Source organism: Nematolebias whitei, chromosome 11 (genome assembly GCF_014905685.2).
Source record: "Nematolebias whitei isolate Nwh7 chromosome 11, NemWhi1, whole genome shotgun sequence".
In the NCBI taxonomy this organism is placed as follows: Eukaryota; Metazoa; Chordata; class Actinopteri; order Cyprinodontiformes; family Rivulidae; genus Nematolebias; species Nematolebias whitei.
The window spans coordinates 21,287,281-21,304,673 of record NC_056508.1 but is presented as its reverse complement, the minus strand read 5'-3'; the positions used below and the strand labels follow the sequence as shown (position 1 = coordinate 21,304,673).

General features: G+C 41.7%; 1 protein-coding gene across 1 annotated transcript in view; it reads right to left on the bottom strand.

Annotated features, from left to right (window-relative positions):
* Positions 1 to 4,982: 4,982 nt before the first annotated feature.
* The window catches only part of map3k12 (mitogen-activated protein kinase kinase kinase 12), an 18,790-nt gene continuing 6,379 nt past the window's right edge, over positions 4,983 to 17,393 (bottom strand). Inside the window, exons 3-14 of the mRNA XM_037683997.1 lie at positions 15,346 to 15,529; positions 15,044 to 15,235; positions 14,801 to 14,959; positions 13,607 to 13,765; positions 13,347 to 13,455; positions 11,241 to 11,350; positions 10,954 to 11,070; positions 10,710 to 10,844; positions 9,439 to 10,162; positions 9,297 to 9,364; positions 8,846 to 9,143; positions 4,983 to 5,651 (exon numbers count right to left, since the gene is read on the bottom strand). Coding sequence (XP_037539925.1) covers positions 5,496 to 5,651; positions 8,846 to 9,143; positions 9,297 to 9,364; positions 9,439 to 10,162; positions 10,710 to 10,844; positions 10,954 to 11,070; positions 11,241 to 11,350; positions 13,347 to 13,455; positions 13,607 to 13,765; positions 14,801 to 14,959; positions 15,044 to 15,235; positions 15,346 to 15,529 — 2,411 coding nt within the window. The 3' untranslated portion in view covers positions 4,983 to 5,495. The remainder of the gene's footprint in view (positions 5,652 to 8,845; positions 9,144 to 9,296; positions 9,365 to 9,438; positions 10,163 to 10,709; positions 10,845 to 10,953; positions 11,071 to 11,240; positions 11,351 to 13,346; positions 13,456 to 13,606; positions 13,766 to 14,800; positions 14,960 to 15,043; positions 15,236 to 15,345; positions 15,530 to 17,393) is intronic.

The window sequence follows — 17,393 nt, the reverse complement described above, 5'->3', positions numbered from 1 at the left end:
CGATGATGACATTGAAATGTTTGTTTTAAATAGAGTAAATATTTTTTTTAACTGCAGGGCTGGGGAATGCTGCAAGGGGCAAAACTAAAATGCATACTGTCCTTTATAGGTATATTATGCTGAAGTATTAAATTATGACTAACTAGAAGGAGAATTATAGAACTAACACTAGTTTCCTGCTAATCCTTTTTTGCCTGGGTCAGATTTTATTTTTTTTATTCTTTGCAGGATGAAGAAACACGTTTTTTGTGCACGTTTTCAAACTATTGTAGATCTGGGTGCAATTAAAATGTTGATGAGATGAAATGCAGAAATAAAAGATGTGAAATGCTTAAACGGTCCTTGTTGTTTTTATATTCACTGCTTTATGAAACATGTTGTTACCTATAACAAGTTATTGACCCAGCATTCCTTAAAGCATATTTAATGCCAGAGCTGCAGACTAGGTTAATCTAGTCTGCAACTTTTTTGATCAAAAGAGCCATGTCTGCCCCTTCGCTCACTAAATGTGTGGAGCCACAAAACCTGCTACAGCTGTGATTATCAACTGATGGGCCACTAAATTTGTTAGAAGGGGGCTTTTCTGGCCAGTGGGGGTGACAAAACAAATTCTATGGATTTGAACATTTATTGATATTTTTTTACATTTTACAACAAAATGTCATGCAAAGAAGTAAAATATTTATGGTTTACACCGATCTTGATAAAAATGAAACCACTGAACTCTGCAGGCCTGCGTGAGGAATAATAAACATCAGGCAGGGCTGCAGTAGCTCGGTGGTCAGCGCTGTGGCTTTGTAATCCTGAGCCCAGGTTGCCTCTGGAAGGGCATCAGGTGTAAAACAAATTGCCAAGTCTTTCTTGCGAGTGGTGATCCCAGAAGAATGGAGCAGCCAAAAGAAATTACTAGGTTAGTTACTACAATTTCCTGCGGGATCAATAAAGTTCTTATGTTACTAGTAGTTATCGGGCAAATATTTGACAATAAAACTGACAAAACTTTTTTGTTGTGGGTATAAAAATCAGTTCAATTAAACTTCATTAAGTTTTGATCAAAGCTTCAAAGAGCTGCAGATGAGAGACTAAAGAACCACATGTGGCCCCAGAGCCGCATGTTGCAGGCCCCTGATCTAGAAAAATGACAGCCATTTTCACTCAACCATTCACACTCTGACCTAGGGACAATCCATCCATCCATTTTCTTTACCCGCTTATTCCATTTTGGGTCACGGGGGTCGCTGGTGCCCATGTCCAGCAATCACTGTGCGAGGGGCGGGGTACACCCTGGACGGGTCGCAAGTCCATCACAGGGACACATAGAGACAAATGAGACAAACAACCATTCACTCTCTCATTCACACCTAGGGACAATCTAGAGTTACAAATCAGCCTAACATCAGTTTTTGGTTTGTGGGAGGAAACTGGAGTACCTGGATAAAACCCACGCATGCACGATGAAAACATGCAAACTCCACCCAGAACTGCCCCTGGCCGGGATTCAATCCGGTGACCTCGCTGAGAGGCAGCAGCTCTACCAGCTGTGCCGACCTGTAGCTGAACATCTGTAGATTTTGTAGTCTTTGTGTTTTGTTTCTAGTTTTTGTGTCGAACGTTGATTATAGCTGTAGTGGCCATCTTGATGGACGTACATTCAGTGATTAATTAGTTTAATTAAATGCAATGATTGCTATCAGACGGGCAAAAGGCAGCTGGAGAGAAAACTGTTCTTTGACCCAAGGGAGGTGTAACAGGTACATACAAGAAATGACGCTGGAACATTTTGAACATGCCTCAAGTCTTTGAAAATATTCATTTATTTCTCGTTCAGCTGTCTTATGTGATGCAGCAACAGTGCAATCGTGGCTATAACATGATCCATCTTCATAAATAAACTCCACACATTTATTTTTTTTATCCACTACATTAACTGTTGCTCAGATACTCTGCTGTTGATATTATTTCTATGTTACAGATGCAATGCTGTATAAAAAGAAAAGAGCTCCTTAAACACAAAGGATACTTAACTTTTCTAGTAACAACCACAGAGAAGTGCTCTACTCCTGCGTTTTTCTTAAAGGGTCAAAGGAAACAGGTGAGGTTTTTAAGAAGTCTGCAAACTTCATGAACTGCAGGAGCTCTTTAGGTTTGTCACAAAATGGGGACTCCCTCCTGTTTTCACAGAACTGCTGCGCTGTTTTAGCTGCTTTCATGGAAAATAACCAGAAACTCTCAGACGTAGTGGCGTTCATGCAGTTTGTTAAGGTTGTAAGCCCTTCGCTAACCCTGTAGCCAGAAAAAACAAAAAGACGTAATTGAGTTGAGTTTACGCCATAAACATTTCATGTTTTATTAAATCTTTGGCAAAATAAAGAAAAACCCTGAAACTTCAGACTACTAGCAGCTATATCAGCACACATTCTGGTTCCTGTATGTGCTGCTGAGGTTTTCCAAGTCAAATAATTTGTGAAAATGTACAGCAAGTTACTCCTGCTTTGTTGGTTATCATTAGTTGAACATTATTCAGAGAGCAACAATGCATTGGTGTGATACTTTAGCAAAAACAGTTTGTTCCTTCAGATGTTTAGGATAGCAACTCTAGGCCATTTTAACCTTTTAAATTTTTTTTATTTTATTTTTTTATTTAGCCTTTATTTATACCGGTTAGTCTCATTGAGCCATGAGAACTCATTTTCAAGAGAGACCTGTTTAGGGAGCACATGGTGGGGGTTAAGGGCCTTGCTCATGGGCCCAGAGTGGGGCGAATGAGGGTGGGGGCGTGTGGGTGTTTCACCTACCCCACCCACAATTTTGATGTTGTCGGGGCCGGGGCGTGAACCGGCGATCTTCGGATCACAAGCCCACCTCTCTAACCTCTGCGCCACCACTCCCCCAAATAATCAGTTCTGAGGAAACTGGAGTTCTGTGGAAAAGTTTGGAGCAATTATTGTCTTAGATGTTGTAGATAACTCATAGAATGGCCTCAGTTTGGAGAAATGGACTTTAAATTTAACTTGAGAAACTAATGGTTGGCTCAAGAACAAAACAATGTAACGCATATATATATATATATATATATATATGTGTGTGTGTGTGTGTGTGTGTGTGTGTGTGTGTGTGTGTGTGTGTGTGTGTGTGTGTTTTGTATTTTGTTTTGTTACAGAATTGCGCCGCTCAAGGTGGCTGCATGTTGGAGTAGCTCTCTTTACATTTCATTCTGAGGTTTTGATTTTTGAAAACTTTACTCATTTTTCTGGATGTAAATCCTTTTTTTCGGATGATTACTTCCTCTGGTATCAGATGTTGTGCCGGTGGAAGGATTTTTACTGAAACATTTTTTTACTTTTGGCCATTTGTTATGATGTGTAGCCATAACAACAAGGTGGTTTTCTACAACTGGGAGCTGCTGATTAACATCTCAAAAGTTCAAATAAGACCTCAACTACAGCCCCAAATCCCAAATAAGTTGAAAAGGAGGTGCCGTGGATGCATTAGCGTCTACCTGGAGGCTGTGTTCGAGTACCTAACTGCCGATATCTTGGAGATAGAGGGAAACAGGGCTCAGGACAGCGGGAAGACAGAGATCGTCCCCCGGCACCTGCAGTTAAGTCCGCGGCGACGAGAGGCTCGGCAGGCTGCTGCAATGGCCATCACTCGGGGAGGAGTTCTGCCTGACATTCAGGCAGTCCTGCTGCCCAAGAGGACCGAGAGTTCTGCTGGGTCTGGGTGGACGGATCGGCATCTGCAGCCAGTTTCTTCAGATCTGCTGTGGGATGGACTGCTACAAGAGATCCTTCCTGCCAAAGCCATCAGCATCTATAACAACTCTAATGAAACCAGGATGAGCTACAACCAGAAACGCTGAGTTGTCAATATATATGATCTGTTTTGTCCCAATTACAGCTGCCTAATAAACCAGAGATGATGCTATAATTAAGGTTTTAAAGCAGTAAAATCAAATAGTTTTAGAAAGGTCATCAGACCTTGTATTTATGCATTAGTGAATCTAAACCTGCGCAAACATTATTCAAAATAAAATATTTAAAAAGAAATGCACAGCACCTACAACCTCCAGATAAAATCAGTTAACCTCACTTTCAACTATTTATTTTAGGGGCCATTTCAAATAAACCATGCTAATAATTGCCAATATGTGAGCACAATTTCGTTTTCAGACTTTAATTTATGTATATTTGTAATTTTGTTTTTGAAGACTTGACCTTGAGTTTTTGTGATGTGTTCAATCAGCAGACAGATGTTCCTCACACACCATCTGATTAAAAACAGGTGTCTAAAACAGAAACACAAAGTTCTGTGCAGACATTTGAGCTTGCTGAACCTCGTCACGTGGTGAACATACAGCAGAGGTGCACTTCAAGTGGACCCAAACGTCTCCCATATTGTCACTGATTTAGTAAACTAACTAAATAAATAAAAACCTCTCGACAGCACTACAGGTGATATAGGTGCATTAAAAATGTAATTTGTGGAAAAAGTTCAAGTTTTTTTGTCATTCATTTCAGAATGTGAAACTCATACAGTATATAGATTTATGACACATAAATGAAAAATTCAAGCCTTTATGTCTTATAATTTTGATCTAAGTAATATGTGAGTTTCACTTTCTGAAATTCCTGACAAGAAAAATAGAACTTCTTCACGATATTCAAATTTTTCTAGACGCACCTGTAGAAACTCAGCAGCAGGCTTAAAAAAAGCACTTTCTACTGAGTTCCCTATAAAATGCATTACAATTCATGTTTTGGTGAGATTTTCATTCACTTTAGAGTTTTTCTTTTTTCTTTTTTTTACTTGAGTGCTGACATTTATTAACCAAAAAAAAAAAAAAAAAAGATAAATAATTAAAAAAATAACTTAAATACGACTTTTAGGGTTAAAAAAGTGTAAACTTTCACAAAATAGAAAACAAATGTATCCAAACCATAAATTATAAACGTTTAGTCATGCATTTGTTCACAGGGGCTGCATACAGTTAAAGTCTTACATTATATCTTACAAATAAAATAAAGTTAGATATTTCTCATGTGGAGTGGAATGAATATTTACATTTTTTTTGTCATTAGTATCTGATGCATTCGTGTGTGGAGGATCATGGAGGATGCTCCCAGAGTGAAGGTGCTCAAAAGACTAAGGGTGGAGGACCTTCTTGTGCGAGCGTGTGCGTCTTGGTGGAGGTTTTTGCTGACATGACGCAATGGCTAAGGTTACTGTGGTAACTATTTTGAATAAGACACCCCTACTTAACTTAAATGACATATATATGTGATTTCACAAGCTGCCAAAATATCTAATGTCAGGATATGACAAATGTCCTATGTCATTTGATGCAGGATTGCCCGCCAGCAAACGTACGAGACACCAAGGTAGTCTGAGTGGGGTGGTGGGTGTGATCCCTCATGGTTACAGTAATGTACTGCACTGACAGGTTGGTGCACGCCTGTGGTGGTCGCTGGAGATCTTTGCTTGTGTCCAGTGGTCTATTGAGGTCCTGTGTGGGGGGTCTGAGAAGACCCGTGATACGGATGAGATGGTGACACCCACGCTCCGGCGCTGGGAGGCCGGCTGGGCTCTCCGCTGCCTGACTGGTCCAGCTCAGCACTGTCGCAGTCAGAATCATCGCACAAGGCCCGGCTCTAAAAAGAGAAAAGTCAGTACAGAAAATATGTTATACACGTGTCTTTGGAAGGAACAGAACATTATTTTTCTAGAAAATTCTCCCAAGGCAGCCATGTTACATATTCAGGTATGCAAGTGCAGCATTGGGCAGCACGGTGGCGCAACTGGTAGAGCTGCTGCCTCTCAGCGAGCAGGTCCCTGGTTCAAACCCTGGTCCAGGGGCCTTCTGAGTGGAGTTTGTATGTTCTCTCCGTGCATGCGTGGGTTTTCTCCGGGTGCTCCAGTTTCCTCCCACAGACCAGCAACATACATGTTAGGCTGATTGGTAACTCTAAATTGTCCCTAGGTGTGAATGAGAGAGTGAATGGTTGTTTGTCTCGTTTGTCTCTATGTGTCCCTGTGATGGACTTGCGACCCGTCCAGTGTGTACCCCGCCACTCGCACAGTGATTGCTGGACATGGGCACCAGCGACCCCAGTGACCCAAAATGGAATAATCGGGTAAAGATAATGGATGGATGGATGAAGTGCAGCATTTTGAACAATTTGTCAAATCAGCTTCTGCAGTTCAACTCAAGGTTTATTAGTTACAGTACATCTGAGTTTTCTGTACAATAAAATGACGGTGGTGCAAAGATTTGGGGTAAAAATGGTTTTCATGTGCTGCAATGAAACTTTTGAGATCAGAGTTGTTTCAAGACAGCAGCATTCCACAAATAAACTCTTTTCACGTGCTGTTCAAGACATTATCTATGACAGGGAAGATATTGAATGTTCATAACCTCTTCACAAAACCCAAGTGTGATGTGAGAATGTCAAGGATCTCATGGGGGGACGATTCTGTAAGGGACAGATTCTAATGGGAGATGTCATGGAGGCAAGAAGGGACGTGATGTGTGTGTGTGTGTGTGTGTGTGTGTGTGGGGGGGGGGGTAGCCATCTAAGATTTTGACAGGGCAACGTAATTTTTTAAAGGAACCAGGAACCCTTCTTACGGTAAGGAACTATGGTTTTTGCTTCTGATGGTTTTAATTCTGATGCCCAAGAGTTAAATGTTTGTCTGGTTTTGCGCTGATGATTTCCCTTCCTGGCTGGACTCCACCAGGTCTGTCCCTTGTTTTCAATCCTGTTTGTGGTGTTCATAGACAGGATCTCAAGCAGGAGTTATGGAGAGGAGGGTGTGTGGTTTGGAAACACCAGGGGCTTGTCTCTGCTTTTTGCAGATGATGTAGTTCTGATGGCATCTTCAATCTATGACCTTCAGCATGCACTGGGGCAGTTTGAAGGTGTGCATGAAGCAGCTGGGATGAGCATCAGCTCCTCTTTGTCTGAGGCCATGGTTCTCAATTAGAAACAGGTGGAATGCCCCTCCAGGTCGGGGGAACAGTCTTTTCCTCAGGTGGAGGAGTATCTCAAGGTCTTGTTCACGAGTGATGGTAGAATGAAATGAGAGTTGGACCAATAGGTTGGGGCCGTGCCTCATGAGGATGTCGCATCAGTCAGTTGTGGTTAAAAAAAAAAAAAAGAGAAGTCGAAAGGCAAAGCTCTCGATATGTCTCTACGTTCAGAATCTCACCTATGGTCATGAGGTATGGATCATGACCAAAAGAAAGAGGTCCTGGACACAAGCGGCTGAAATGGGATTCCCTTGTAGGACATCTGGGTTTCTCTCCTGGACCTGTTGCTGACTTGACCGCAAATAAGTAGAGGGTGGGTGGAATAATGTCCAATCTTAACTGAAACACTTGAAGATGTGTTTGGGACATTCTGCAATCAAATATATAAGTGCAACCTTCACAGCGGGGCAAAGAGGATCTATGAGAGGATATGTTTAGGCTCTCAGGTGATTACTGTATTTTTATAAATTATTATGACACAGTTTATTAAAGTTATGCTTTATGATAAACACCTGTCTGTGGAATTCTCAATAAAATTTAGCATTTTTAAAAAATATATGGTCAAAAGGGGAATTATGTATCACTGTTTATGTATTTCTTTCATTTTATGAGGTAATTCAATTCAGTTTAACTTATTTATTTAAATATCGCCAACTCGCAACAGAAGTCATCTCAGGGCACTGAACAGAAACATTCATATATAAAAATAATAAGTTAACATGATTTATCTGAGGAGCAGACTGATTTGAGTTTAACTCCATCACAGACTCTCATCTTGAGCAAGCATGAAGGCGACAGTGGAAAGAAAAAACTCCCTCATGAGGAAGAAACCTTTAGCAGAACCAGACTCAGGACAAGCGGTCCTCAGCTTCGACCAGCTGGTTTTGAGAGGAACAGGAAGGAGGAACAGATACACAATGGCAAGTCAAGTATCACGTTAAGATAGAAATAGTATCAAATGAAAACTATTCAATTTTAACAATTAATTTAAGGAAATTAGGTCAATTTGTCCTCCAGTAGTCTAAGCTTAAGACACTATAACAAGCCAACCCTAACTATAGGATTTATCAAAAAGGAAAGTCTTAAAACTGGACAACGTTTCAGCCTCATGGACAGAAACTGGAAGTTGGTTCCACAAGAGAGGAGCCTGATAACTGAAAGATCTTCCTCCCTATCTGCTTTTGGAAACTCTAGGAACCGCGAGTAAGTCTGCAGAGCGAAGTGCTCTGTTAGGAAAATATGGAACATTAAGATCTGTAATATAAGATGGAGCTAGGTGGTTGAGAGCTTTGTAGGTTAGACGTAAGATTTTCAATTATATTCTGGATTTGACAGGGAGCCAATGGAGAGAAACTAAAACTGGAGAAGATCTCTCCCACTAACTCCAGTTTAGACTCTGGCAGCAGCATTTTGGATCAACTGAAGACGTTTTAAAGAAGTATTTGGACACCCAGATAATAAACCATTGCAATAGTCCAGTCTAGATGTGACAAATGCATGAACCAGTTTTTCTGCATCATCTTTAGATAAGATGTTTCTAATTTTAGTGATATTACGCAGGTGGAAGAAGGTGGTTCTAGTAACGTTTTTAATGTGGGGGATAAAAGACATGTCCTGATCAAAAATAACACCAAGATTTTTAACATTAGAGCTGGAGGTCAGATTAATGCCATATAAGGAGGGAGAAAGACTAAAAAATGAATTCCTAAGGTGCTCAGGTCCAAAAACTAAAACCTCAGTCTTGTGTGAGTATTGTGTGTTTTGGTCTTAGATGTCTCACACAGAGACATGCAAACCTCTGCGGAGCTTCTTTACCTCATTAGGATTCTGGCCAGCATCTAGCAGAACTTTGCTCTGCCCCACAGCTCCATCCTTCTCTGACAGACCGTCAGACGCCTGCGTAGGATCGGTGTTATCTGCTGGGATTTCTGACCCCTGAGAGAGAAGGTCATCGCTGCGGTCGTCCAACTTGTCGTCAGTGTTGGTGCTGACCACGTCGGGGGTGCCGCTGTGAGAGTGGTCAGTGGTGTGACCCTCCTCGCCGTCCGACACAGACAAGTTCTCTGAGCTGAAGGTGGAAACCGACTGGCACTTGGTGATGCTGGTCGGACGCCTGATGAGACAATCAGCACAATATTTAGGAAAATCTGAAGACGTGAAAGAATGACGCAAATACAAAACTATTCTTAGTTCTCTGAATAAATCTGTCACTTGTCAGAAGATGTTTAGGGGAATTTCCAGTGACGATGGACAGCGAGTTACTCACCGTCTCCGTGGTAACTCAACCTCACTGTCAACTTCACCCTCCTCCTCTTCAGATGACACTCCACGTCTCTGTAATGAGAAACAAAAAAAGGCTCAGTGTCTCAAGAGTGACGGTGAAGGATAGCGACATATTTTTACTGCACCTGTTTGCGTGTAATAGCTGCCCTGTACAAAATGGCTGAAGGTGTGAGATGTTGAGTCCCAATTCCCCCCGACGCTCCTCGAGGTAACCTCACGACTCCGACACCCTCGTCTTTGTCCTCTCCATCGTGAGGAAGGCGAGGGGATCCCGGGGACCCTCTCCCTGCCGCCGCTCCTCTCCCACATGGCGAGTCTGGGCTGCTGGAGAATGGGAACGACACAGCGTCCTCGCTGGGGGTGTCGCTGCGTGGTGGAGTTTCTGTCAGATCATCTAGACCTGCTGCTCCTCCCTCTGAACCCCCTAAACCAGCAGAGGCACTGAGGCTGCCCCCTCGCTCCAGTCCGCTTGCAGAGGGCTCCCCTTTTCCCTGGCCCTCGGCCTCCAGGGTGGTGCAGATGAGGTCGGGGCTGGAGGAGGACAGCTGCCTCTGCTGCTGCTCGTGGCTGAGGCCCCGCAGGGCTGCTGAGGGCTCCAGGAGCTGATTGGAGGTGTTGGTGCCGGTGCTGTTAGTCTGGGGACTTTTGTCCCTGTTAGGGGAGGACTGGGTGGCCTTGAGTCCAGCCAGGTCCCCGCTGCTGCCCTTTCCAGGCTTGCGATGGCGCGTCTTTACTCTCCGAGATCGGCTGGGAGACGTGGAGCCCCGGTTGGAGCAGGCTGGGATGGTGACTTGCATCACAGAGGAATCCATTTTTGGAAGGATTACCTCAGACTTCAGGATGTCTGGCCTAAAAGAGTAGAAGGGGTTGGTCAACAACTCCACAAGACACGTATGAATCCACTTTAGTATAAATCTTTAATCAATACGAGGCTTAGTGTTCTTTGAAGAAATGAAAGTGGCCTGTCACCTTTCATGCCAGAGTTTTAGACTAAAACCACCTCATGTGGAGAAATGATAAAGTTGTAGCCATTTGTGTTAAACTTTGAAGAAGAAAAAAAAGCAGGATGTGCAATCTCATGTACTAATTTGTGTAATTTCATTTGATTAATTACCACCAAAAGTATGTATTGTGACTAACTCTCAGGTACTACTCACCTGATTTTACCCTAATATCTATAAAATCCATCGTGGTGGAGCTATCTTGTGTCGACTAAGGTAGATTGGTTGCTGGTAGAATTGACTCTACGTGTTATTCAGCTGTAATTTTACACTCACTAATTAATGAGATGTTCATAAAATTTGTCATGTGGTCCATGAGATGATTTGCTAACAGACAATAAGCACTGACTCCAAGAATACCGACGCTAAATACTGAATGAACCGAGATCTCCCACCTCTTTCCGGAGGGCAGTTTCTGAGGGACGTTCCTCTTCTTAATGAGTTTGTCCATGGAGTTGGAGGAGCTGCTCTGCCTGGAGCTGTGGTGTTTGAACAAACTTGGATACTTTTTATCCAAAGACTGCTCTCTCCTGAAAGGAAATGAAAGAATTAACATAAAAACTCCCTGATGCACACAGATTTGAATTGCAGATCAACATAGCTCTGTTTCCAAACGTGTTGTGGTGAAGACATGTGTACCTCTGCAGCTCTTTCTCCTTGAGCTCCAGCTGCAGCATCACAGCACTGAGCTCCATGTAAAGGTTATTAGCCCTCTCCAGTTTCCTCTCGTAGTGCTCACGGATGTCCAAAGCATGCCTGAAAATACAAAGAGGAGGATCGAGTTAAGAGAGCATCCAGATCCTCTTGAACAGACGCATCAGGGACAGCAGGAAGTGGGACGGAGGGAAGGGGCTCCATCATGGCCGGTGCCAATAATCGGACTGATTTTGCCTTTACATTGGATCAAATCTGTGAGGCGTGCAAACCTGAGCTCCTCTCTGCGCCGGTTGATCAGTTCCTCGTCAAGTCGGTGGAGACAAGTGCCCTCGGATTTAATCTTCTCAAAGTGCTGTTTCACCTCCTCTCTCCATTCAGCCTGATGAGAGCAGAGTTCTGTTAACCTGCTCTGTCCGACAGGAGCAGACATTAAAGCGTTTAATCGAACTGATTACCCTGTGAGGGTGTGCGTGCGTGTGATTGTGTGTCTGTTTGTGTTTATTTACAGTGATATGCAAAGCTAACTGTGATGAAGCTCTTGTTTAAAAAAGTATTAACGTGGCATGCAAACTGGTTTCATTTTTGTATTTCACCGTGTTCAAACAAGAAAAAGCAGAAGCTTGAGCCCCCTGCTTATGAAAATAACATTTAAAGTAAAACATCCCTGAACAAAAAAGTAGCAGTCACTTCAATACCTTAATGTTGAGTAATCTCACCTACACTAATATATTTATGAATACTATCTACTGAATTTTACTATAACTAGACAGAGGGCTGGAAGCTGGAAGTTGAAGCCTCCATAAACAAGCGCCCCCTAGTGTTTGGCTGCAAGATATTTTTTTAAATCCCATTTCTCCATGTAATCAAATATGACAGGTCTTTGTTCAGCCTTTGGCTCAAAAACAACAAGATGGCAGCTCCCCCCCAAAAAAAGAAGACATTTTGTCTTCAGTTTTGAAAACAGGAGGAAGCTGAGATCATCTATCTTTGGAAACATTAATGTTTTATCAAAGACAATCATGCCAAGGTTAGTTACCTTCTCTTGAAGTTGTATTTGTGTGGATTTTAAAAAAAATCAAATTATTCTATTTCTGTGAGGTTATTGAACTTGTCTTGCAATAGCAACTTTTCCAAACTTTCCTCAGACCTTTGAACATACTTAGTTCATACATAGCCATTGGACTTCCTGAAGTTCTCCAACTTCTACAGTGTTTATTTAAAGCTGAATTTTGCCACAACTTCACCACCATTCTGTGCTTGTCTTTTGCAGTAAAAGAAGGTTTTGGTTTGTCACTTTAAGCTTTTAGTTAGTCCTATGCTACTTTTACATAGGGTTTTGCTTTGTTTAGCTTTTAGCTATTTTTTTTTTTTTTTTAGCGTTAATAACTTAGCTTCAGCTTCTTCACCACCATTTTAGCAAAGTCAAAGAAACTGTCGTGATTTATCTGCATCACAAACTGAAGGAGAAAGCTCCCAGGTAACATTTTGCCATCTTGTTGCAACGTTCTCCTGCTTTGTGCATCAGGATCCGTGTTTTTTAGTTATTTTTTCTGTAGTCTGCGTTTATTGTTAGATTTATCTCTTTTTAGTTCTCATGATTGTTTTGTGATCTTTGTGTGAAGTTCTGTTCGTTTGTGTTGTTCCCAGTGAGAGTATCACTTTCCTCAGTCAGTTCCTGCCCCGCCCTCTTACACCTGTTCCCAGACAGCATTAGTGTCACCTGCTTTTAATTTCCCTCCAGTCCATTTACTGTGCATGCTGATATTTCTCCTACTCAGCAGTCAGTCACTGTGTGCTTCATGTCCTGTCTGGTTTTCATCCGTGTCGCCCTCGGCTGTCATTTAGGTTGTTTGTAGCTGTAGCCGCCATGCCACGCACTTTGATTTTCTTTAATGAATCTTTTTTTATTCAAGCGCTTCGGTATTTGTCTACATTCTTTGGTCCTGCTACACAAAACCCAACATTGTGAGCACTGAGTGTTTTCATTTACAGAGTTTTAAGCATGAAGATCAACCAACAGCTGTTGAATAATGGGACAAAGTTGAGCGTTTATAATGTAAATCCCAGATTTTCACTTGACTTTTCATGAAATGAAATGTGGAAAATTTCTCTAAGAAGGTAAATAAGCTGTGACACCTCAGTAAAGAGTCTCCTAGACTTGAAGAGTTTCTTTATTTGCATACTTTTGGGTGGTTTTGTACCTCTTTCTTTTCTTAAAAACTAAAATAGCGCACTGTTCGTTTACCATTTTGTTTTTTGGTGATCAGACACTGCAAGAGTCAAACAAGAACTTTACCTCAAATCTTTCTATAAAATATCCTTTGTTCAGTTTTAGGTCATACAACAATGATAACCAAACAGAAAGGTAACCATACCTGAGACTTAAAGTATGTTTCCTGTGGGGTGGACAATACATCAGCAGATGCTATATCCAGATGAAGAAGGATCTGACGAAACGAAGGCCTATTTCTGGGCTTACAGATCCTGCAAATCCAGATTAGGAAACACAGCTGTGTACACTCACCATGGAAGCAGTGTAAAATCAATAAAGCCTATAAGTTCACTCCTCCTCATGCAACTCCAACACATCTCTCATCTCATCAGTCCTAACTGTCCATTTCCGAGCGCTGCTCACCAGCACTGTCTGAGGAGGATCTTGAAGCCGTCCGGGCAGCTCTCAGGTACGGGCAGCTGCAGGCTGTTGTTTCCAACACCCCAAATGATGGCAGATGAGTCCACGTCTTTATAAGGAACCTCCCCAGTGAGCATCTCCCACAGCACCACGCCAAAGGACCTTTAGGATGAGTCACAAACATTATTTAACACTGTTCCATTGGGATAAGATAGACTTATTTATATTCCATAATTATATGCTGTATGTTCATAATGTCACACAGTTTTGTGTGTGTGTTTATTATATTAGTAAAATACCTCATGAACTGTCAGATGTATTTTAATAAATCTCTCAGAATTAAATTATTGGATGAACTTCTACAACTGATTAATATTTGGAGTCAATCCAATTCAAGATGGCCACCACAGCAAATTGACATGCGAGGACGCCAAAATGTTTATAAATCGGTCAGTTTTATTGATAATGAGCTAAATTGCTATTTGCTATTGTAGTGGTTGAAGGTTATCCCCCAACACATACTCCAAGAGTTAACAACTCACACCAGACATGTTTTAAAAACGTTACCATTATCTATTGGGCTCGGTCTCTGTTAGCAAAATACATCATGATGATACAAGATACAAGATGAACCTTAATGAAACTTTTTGAAAATAATCAATGAAGCTGCATCCACAAGTGATTCACATTTGAAGTAAATCTAATTTAGAGATAGACAACTGACCTTAGAAAACCCTAAAATGGCTACAAATCAGCCTATTTTACAGATAATGAGCTAAACTCTGGTGTGGTAGAAGCTGACATGCATTCACAACACATACTCTGAGTGCTAAATGCTTCGTAACATCTTTGCTTGAAACGTCGCCATTAACTGTGTGGGTCAGTGTCATTTGTCTGTCAGCAAAATGTCTTGTGAACCACTCAACAGACTGTTTGAAACTGAAAATAAAAATAGAGCTGGTTAACTTTTAGAGCCAACCCAGTTCAAGATGGTCACTGACTTTTGAAAACACAAAAAAAGGCAATAACTCTGTCAATGGTCATCATCACCAACTTCAAGTGCTTACAGGTGGAGCAAAACGTCACAATATGTGAACAACAAGCTGTAACTCAGCTCTATCTCCGTCATATCTGAACAGAAGATGCCTTCAGTTCAAAACTCAAAAGGAAAAACAGAAAAACGCTCATCGGACTCACCATATGTCCACCTTTTCTGACACAGGCTCGTTGCGAATGACCTCAGGAGCCATCCAGGCAACGGTGCCGGCAAACGACATCTTGGTGCTCTTGTCGCTGAGCTCCTTTGACGTGCCGAAGTCAGAAATTTTCACCAAGTCGTCATGCGTGATCAGCATGCTGCAGAGGAAACATAAAGAGTCGGTGCTGAACTTCCAGCTCAGAGAAGAAGAAACCTTCCTCTGACAGCATCCTGAGTCTTACTTTGGAGACTTGAGGTCTCGGTGGATGATTTTGTGGAGGTGTAAGTAGTTCATGCCGCCCGCGATGCCCATGGACCATTCGACCAAGAGGGAGGGGGTGATTTTACGGCCCGCCCTCAGCACCTCGTACAGCTGGCCCTGGGCACAGTACTCCATCAAGATGCAGAAACAAGGAGCCTGGGTGCACACACCCCTGAAAGGAAGCAACGCAGCCAGAGAACGAAGCGTTGGTGAAGACAAAGGAGCTCGGTCAGAGCTAGATGCTGAAGGGTCGTCGCAGGAAAACATTTAAACATTTCTCACTTGAATGTGATGATGTTTGGGTGCTTGAGTTTTCGAAGGTGTTTGATCTCCGTCTCCTTGACGTCCCGAACTTTCTTCACAGCCACTTCTTCTCCGTGCAACTTTCCGAGGAAGACGGCCCCCTGCGCCCCGCTGCCCACCCACTGGAGGTCAGAAATCTCTTCAAAAGGAACCTCCCAGGACTCTAAATTCAGAGAAGCAAAGAGAGCAGATGTTTAAATGTGACACCTTTAAATGTTTCGGAGAATAGTGATTTTCTTTTAGGAAGCTCAAATGATCACCATCATCGAAACGCTTCCCCAAAATCAACCTGAACTCTTGTCAGAAATGGATGGAAAATAACAGATTCTTGTTACACATCTGGGCACAACTGCATCAAATGTCAAATGATTGATTAATTGGCTACTTGGTAAATAGACTGGTAAAATTTTTAGTGCCTTGGAAAAGTAATAATCTTGTCACATTATATCCACCAGCTTTAAAGTATTTTACTGGGATTGTATGAATGACCAGGGGTGTCCTAACTTTTTCATGTGCGGGGCAAAATTGTTAAAATGAAATTACTCGTGAGCCACATTCATTTGAGTTCAAGATTTTTTTTTTTTAAGCATGCTTTATGCGTTTGTTTTTATCAACAATGTGAACAAAATTTTGGAAAAAAGACAAAAGTTTAATAATATTTGTTGAAAAGGATTTCTAAATTGTTGTAGCTCCAAAACAAAAAGACCTCAAACATTAACCTTGGTAAAATAAAATAATAAATAAAATAAATTCCTTTGATTTGTTGAGTTTATTTTATTTTTTTTGTTTGTTTTCTTGTACTTAGAAAATGTATTTTTTGTTAAATTAGTCCAATTTACCTTTATTAAAATTAGATTTACTGTACTAATTTTCTTTGCTCAAAATTACATCATTCTTAAATTTCAGTCCTGGGTCACTCAAAATCAATCCAAGGGTCACAAATGGCCTGCGGGCCACACTGTAGACACCCCTGTGACAGACACAAAGCAGTGCATGTAATGAATGCAAAATGATACATTATTTTAGAAGTGTTTCACCAATAAAAATATGAAAAGTGCCGCATGTGTATTTATATTCAGTTCCCTTTACTCTGACTGGCCCAACTCAAGTCCAGAGCTAACAGTTGCTTTAAGAGGTCACCTAATAGATTAACAGAGCCCACCTGTGTGTAATTTAATCTCAGCATGAATCCAGATGTTGTGTGAAGGCCCCAGAGGTTTGTTACAGAACATTAGTAATCAAACAGCATCATGAAGACCAAGGAACACGTTAGACAGGTCAGAGATGAAGTTTATGAGAAGTTTAAAGCAGAGTTAGGTTATAAAACAATATTATACGCTTTAAACATCTCGCAGAGCTCCTGCAGTGCAACTGCAAACCTGCACAGACATGGCGGTCTGCCTAAACCGACAGGTGGTTCAAAGAGAGCTTTAATCTGAGAAGCAACCAAGATGCTCCATAGTATCTTTGTAGGAGCTGCAGAGATCCAGGTGGGACAACCTGTCTACAGAACAGCTGTTAGTCGATGACTCCACAAACCTGCCCTTTATGGAGGAGTGGCAAGAAGAAAACCCTTGTTGAAAGAAGACCTGAAGTATCCAACAATTTTCAGTCAGGTCATCTGGACAGTTTCTTTTTTTTTTCTGAAACGTTTCAGCTTCCATCCAGAAGGCTTCATCAGTCAAGGAAACACACAACACAAAGCTGATTCTTCCCCAAACAGCTTACTCCAAAGTGGAACAAACCAGTTATGTTGGTGCTAAGATGGTGAAACGTTTCAGCCAAAAAAAAAAAAAAGAAACTGTCCAGATGACCTGACTGAAAATTGTTGGATTGTATACCTGGATTATTGAGCATGGACTTTTTTGGTTAAGACCTGAAGTAGTTCTGTTTACAGCTCGTAGGAAACACAGCAAACATGGAAAATGCTGTTCTTGTCAGGTCAGAATAAAGATGAACTTTTTGGCCTGGATGCAAAGCTCTATGTATGGAGGAAGACCAACATTGGGGGGGGGGGGGGGGGGGGG